We start from the raw sequence: 5,870 nt of genomic DNA, 5'->3' as shown, positions 1-5,870 counted from the left end.
TGTGCCTTGCTTGCCTGATGGGTAAAGCAATCCTGAAGGGCCATGGGTCTTCCCCTTCCACTGATGACCCATGGCACCCAGCCCTGGAAGCAGATTTCCTTTCAGCTTTGTTGCTTACATGAAGGAAGCAACTTACTTATTGACTTCTCTGCTTCATCCACTCAGAAGGGCCATGATACCCTAAGGATATGGTGCTATGGGTATATCCAATAAGGCCTGGATATGGTAGGCTAACTTGCCCAGACAAGCTTTGAAAGGATTCTTTAGTGAGTCACAAGATCACAGTACATGAACATCAGACCCTGTCTGCTCTCATTTTGGCTCCAACTCTGTGCCTTTAAGCATGTGACTTAACTTCTCTGAGTATCAGTTATCTACAAAGGCTGGAGCAGTAAGTGTGGGGGTGGGACTGTTCTTATCTCCCCCTCCCCTTGCCTCCACAGAGGATCCAAGCTCAGATGTCAGAGCTCAGCTCCCATGCCTGTGTGAGTGGGGCAGGGGGCGGGGTATGGGGTCAGGTTTTCTAGAACCACAAGCCTCCATCCTAGATATTGAGTGTCTCCTGCTTTCCCCCATAGCAGCGGTGACACTGCAGCATGGAGCTGAAGAGAGGAAAGACCTTCATCAAATCTAGCCTGCAGACTGACTATGAGAAACCTCCAGACCCAGCAGCGACTGCCCTGACCACAGAGGATGCAATCTCACTGGGAGGGCAGCAGCTGCCCCACAGTGAGAGGGGCCCCCAGGTCAGTCCCAGCACCCAAGGATACAACAGATGCTCTGATCGGGAAGCCCAGCCAGATACCAATGGAGGGCCTGCAGCTCTCTGTGGCGCCACCTTCAAACTGGTTCGGAAGAGCAAGAATCACGACAGTGTGCCCAGGGCTGACAGGGCAGCCACAGCTACAGGGCAGCTGGTGGGCAGCGCAAGTTTCCCAGGGACCCCCAGCAGCCAGCGCATGATTGACTACCGTCACTTTGTGCCCCAGATGCCCTTCGTACCAGCTGTGGCCAAGAGTATCCCAAGGAAGAGGATTTCCCTGAAACGACCCAAGAAGTGCTTTCGTAACCTATTCCACATCCGCAGAAACAAGACTGAGAATTTGCCCTCAACCAAGGGGGAGGGCTTGTCTTCTCCCGAGGGCCCATCAGAGACTGGAGGGCAGCGAGGCATAGCCTTCCTCCCCTTGGGCGAGGAACTGGGCCTGGATGGCCAGTGCCAGGACCTGTCTGACAGTGAGTTCCTGCCCGACTCTTCCTTTGACCTCTGCAGGGCCCTGTGTGAGGACGTGGCCTCACTGAAGAGCTTTGACTCACTCACAGGCTGTGGGGAGATCTTTGCAGATGAGAGCTCAGTGCCATCCCTGGAGCTGAACGAGGGCCTGGCGAGCCCTGCCCAGAGATCACAGGCTTCTGACAGCAAGACTTTCAGGGGCCCCTTCCAAGGCAGCATAGAGCAGCTGGCATCGCCTGCTCAGAATGAAATGTCTGACTTTGCCAAGTTCTGGGACCATGTGAATCACTCAGTGAGGCAGCAGCAGCATGCCCTGCTAGGCCCGTGGCTGGGAGGGCCCCAGGCATCAGACACAGACCAGCCCAGGCCAGATGCAGCTAGGCTGGCTGAGCTCCCTCTGTGCCCATGCAGGGATCCCCACAGCAGCTCCAAAGCCAGCTCCACAGACACAGGGACCCCCAAGAGTGAGCGGCCGGAGTCTGTGTCCACGAGCGACGAGGGCTACTATGACTCCTTCTCACCAGGCCTCGAGGAGGACAAGAAGGAGGCCCCGAGCCCAGGCACACCCACAGCCGCCTTCCCCCGGGACAGCTACAGTGGAGACGCCCTCTATGAGCTCTTCTATGACCCCACTGAGGGCCCTGGGAGTCCGAGCCTGGATGACGACTTGTGCGTGTCCGAGAGTCCATCGGGGCCGGCACCGGGAGCCCCATTGTCCATGTGCAGCTTCCATGTTGGTGCAGAGGAGAACCTGGCTCCTGTTCCAGGCCCAGACCTACTCAGCCAGGGCTTCTTACAGAGCTCTTGGAGGGGCAAAGAATGCCTGCTGAAGCTCTGTGACACCGAGCTGGCCATCACCATGGGCATTATCAACTGGCTCCGCCGGGGCCCGGAGCTCCGTGCCTTGCCTGCCTCAGCTCTTAGAGAGCCGGCAACTCCCTCAGGAGGACTGGTGGAGAAACCAGGAGCTGGCTCTGAGAAGATGGGCCTAGGTCCAGTGAAACTGGATGGCAGGGGGCCCCAGGCTTTAGATGCAGGTAGAATCTCTGTGAGCTCTATACCCAGCAGGAAGGAGCTGTGGGCATGTTCAGGTCCCAAGGGCCTGCTTGCTGGAGTGAGTAAGGTCCTAGCCGGGGCCAAGCAGGAGACCAAGTCTTCATCCTGTGACCCCTCTCTGGAGTGTGTGCCAGTCTCTGGGGAACGAGGGACACAAGGCCACCCTGAAGGCTCATTCTCCCCTGTAGGGTCTGCAGCCGCCATGGGATCCAACACATTCAGGAAGAACAAAGTCCCACACCCATCTGTCTGGCCTGGCTCCCAGGAGCCCAGGCTGCCTAGGAACCTTGGGTGTTTCCAAGGTCCCTGGAGGCCAGGTCCTGGGGGAAGCACCATGGATTCAAAACTCACCCTGACAGGCTGTGTGGCCCAGGTGGAAGCCCTACAGATCAACCCAGACTGCCAGTCCCCTGCTGCTCATCCCCCAAGACAAAACACAGGTAGTGGGCTCTGCGGGAAGCCTCAGGCCAGGGGCCCTGACATTCTGCAACAGGAACAGCCTAATGGCTTCCCTAACCTGGCTGCCATCTGTGGCCTGCCCTCCCTGGCCAACCCACTCCACATCCCACAGGACCAGAGATGCCCAGGAAGCATTCTGGATCTGAGTCAGCTCAGGGAGGAGCCCACCACGCTGAATGTCCAGGCCCATGTCTCTGTGGAGGACCGGCCCTTGCAGCTCAACTCAAGGGCAATGGAGCAGGCTGCACAGAGGGGCCAGCTGGACTTGTAGTGTGCCTCTGCCTGGGATCACTTGCCAGGAATTCTGGCCCTCACTTCCAACAGCTAGTGAGAGGGGCCCCCTCTGCAAGTGCCCAGAAAACCACTGCAGCTTTTCGGATCACAAGGGATCCTCTGCAACCAGCAGGAAGTAGGGGCTACCAGGACAGCATGACAGAGCCCCAGCTTTGGAACAGTTTTGCATCCTTGGGATCACATTCAGGAGAGTCTAAGACCCATATCTCCATCCTTTGTTCCTGATGTGAGGACTGGAGGACTGTATTGGGGGGAAGGGAGTGTCAGTATTCAGACAGGAAGAGTGGGGCATTTTAACATGGAGGCATCTGTGCCTAAACCCAACAGCTCTGCCAGAAGAGGTCCTGGGAAGCCCAGGGTCAAGGACAACTGCAAAGCTGCCTGCACTCTCAAAAATGTTCCTCACTGATTTCCTCACACACACACACAAATGAACAGTCTAAACCCAGGTGTCTAAACAGACCTGGGGATGTTTTGGGGATGGAAATAGTACATATTGTAAAGGGCACATATTGTGCTGATAAGTCTGCACAAGAATTGAGAGTAATAAATGTGAATGAGGAATCCGAGACTTGGGTAGAAGCTTGAGACTAGGGGTTAGCTCAGTAGTGTATTCTCACCCCACCTCCAGAATGAGCAGCCATAACTTATGGCTGAAGGGCTGAAGGGCCCTGAAGGGCTAAGGGAATCAGAATCAGGACCAGCCATCTTAGCAAGAGCTTTGAACCAGCAGATGCCATGCATTCCTGTGCAACCTTGCCAGGGCTGGCCAGACCCTGGAGACCCTGAACAGTGGGTGTTCCCTGTCACAAAACACCCCATACAAACAATGGTTTCCCCTCACTTGTGCACTCTAACTGATCTGTGGGTGGCAAGATGCTCTTGGGGAAGAAGCTGTCTGATCCTCCACACTGCCATTTCCACCTTCTGTGCTGCCAGCATCCTAGCTTCCTCTTTCAGGAAGGCTCACTTTTGAATGAAACTGTATCCCCCAACCCCTCAAAAAAATCACAACATTTGCACAGCACCAAACATTCAGAATCACAAAAGGAAAGGTGGGGCAGGAAGGGCAGGTGTCTGTCTGGCCAGCCTCAGGGCAGCAGACCAACAGCAAGCTCCTTGACGGGGTCTTCTGTGATTAGATCCTGCCTGAGGTGCCCTGTTTCGTAGAGGTGAGAGGGGGGAGTATGCTACAGGCAGCTATGGAGCTGTTCCTGTTGCAGAATGTCAGGGCCCCTGGCCTGAGGCTTCCCGCAGAGCCCACTACCTGTTTCTTGAAGAGGTGCCATGGGCCCAGTGATGAGGGAGGGATTCCAGACAGAGAGATGTAGTCTGACCACAGGCTGGGGCCACTCCTGATTGTCCGAGGCCTTGTTTTCAGGCTGGAACATGCTCTGCAGCTCTCATTAATAACTGTTCCCTGGGGCCTGCTATGGGAGGATGAGGGCAGCAAATGGGAGGCTCAAAGGGGCATGACAAAGCTCCTGACCAGGCCCATTGAGACAGGACACACGGAAGGCCAGGGCCAGCATTCCTGGGAAGCCACACTTGACCCTTCGTCCTAGGACTGTCACAAGTGACAGCTTTAGGGGCCTTGACATGAGCAGGTGGTGCATGTCAGCTGCTTTCCTGGTTTCTTACATGGAAACCAAGGCCATGGTGTGGATGTGACTTGCCCACATCATCCTCAGCCAGCAAGTGGGGTCCAGTTCTTAGCAGCCCCCACTGCAAACACCCCTCTCAAGGCCTAAACTCCTTCCTTCTTTCAGGATTCAGATGTCTGGGGCCTCTGGGTGCCAGAAGTACACCTCCCTGTTACTTTGTACTGCACCTGAGCAGAGCAAGTACCCAGTAAATACTGCTGCAAGAATGAAATACCAAAAAGTTGTGCATGGTTTTCTGATTTCTTGCTGCCTGTGGGCCTGGGGTCTAGAGAGCAACGGAGTTGGGTTTAACTTGGTTGAACTTCTGATGAAGACTTCCTTGATATGACGCAGTGACACGTGCAGATGCGGAAGAACCAGCCCAGCCCAGAAGTACTGGGAAGGGTATGAACCAAGGTGGTCCCAGGACTCAGAGGCCATGGCAAAGAGGATGTACAGTGACCCAACAGCAGGGAAGCAGATATAAAGACCTGGGCCACACCTACCTGCCCAGTGGCTCTCAATCTGTGGAGGATCTTAAGCAATGCTGGCACCGCAGAGATTATCCTTCAGCAATCTGAGTAGCAGACTCAGCAGTGGTCTGCGAGACATCTTGCTGGGAGAGTGAAGGAGGCCATGTGGTCTTCCTCTCGTGTTTTGTGAGCCAAGGTTCCCTCAGCCCATCTCCCTTTCTGTACCCCACTCCTCAGGCTGCCTTTCCCAGCAAGAGGGATACAGGCAGTGCCAGTCTGACCGGGCTCCACAGGTCTCAAGTGTGTCCTTGAGGTGACCCACTGCTAGGAAGAGGGGAACTTTGGGAGTCAGCTCCTGGGACAGGTGTCTAACCCAGTGATGAGTGTGGAAGAGTTCTGTGTGGGGCACTTTCAGAACTCTGGTCAATTTCCTGTCCTTCTATTCACACATGGCTGTGGAAGTTATAGAAAGTTTTTCCCATGTAAAGTAACATCCTGAGAAGAAAGTCCAGTTGTCCCCAGCTCACAGCTGTCCCGGAGTCACACAGTGGTGGGGGAACTGATATTCACCCTGGCGCCTGGGCACTGTGCTTCTGCCCTTCCAACCTTCTGAGGTTGAGTTTGAAAATGGGAGCTGCTGTAAGGGATCCAGGCAGCCTCGCAGCTGAGCCTGACAGTGGGGTGGCTGGGTGGACCAGGAGGGCGGGGAAG

General features: G+C 55.4%; 1 protein-coding gene across 1 annotated transcript; it reads left to right on the top strand.

Moving 5' to 3' along the window:
- Positions 1 to 596: 596 nt before the first annotated feature.
- Positions 597 to 3,020, top strand: AMER3 (APC membrane recruitment protein 3). Its single transcript, XM_070360862.1, has one exon. The coding sequence runs from the start codon at positions 597 to 599 to the stop codon at positions 3,018 to 3,020; it is 2,424 nt and encodes an 807-aa protein (XP_070216963.1).
- The last annotated feature ends 2,850 nt before the right edge of the window (positions 3,021 to 5,870 follow it).

Source organism: Bos mutus, chromosome 2, assembly GCF_027580195.1.
Source record: "Bos mutus isolate GX-2022 chromosome 2, NWIPB_WYAK_1.1, whole genome shotgun sequence".
NCBI classification, from domain to species: domain Eukaryota; kingdom Metazoa; phylum Chordata; class Mammalia; order Artiodactyla; family Bovidae; genus Bos; species Bos mutus.
The sequence above is the reverse complement of the archived record's forward strand: the minus strand, read 5'-3'. Positions and strand labels throughout refer to the sequence as shown.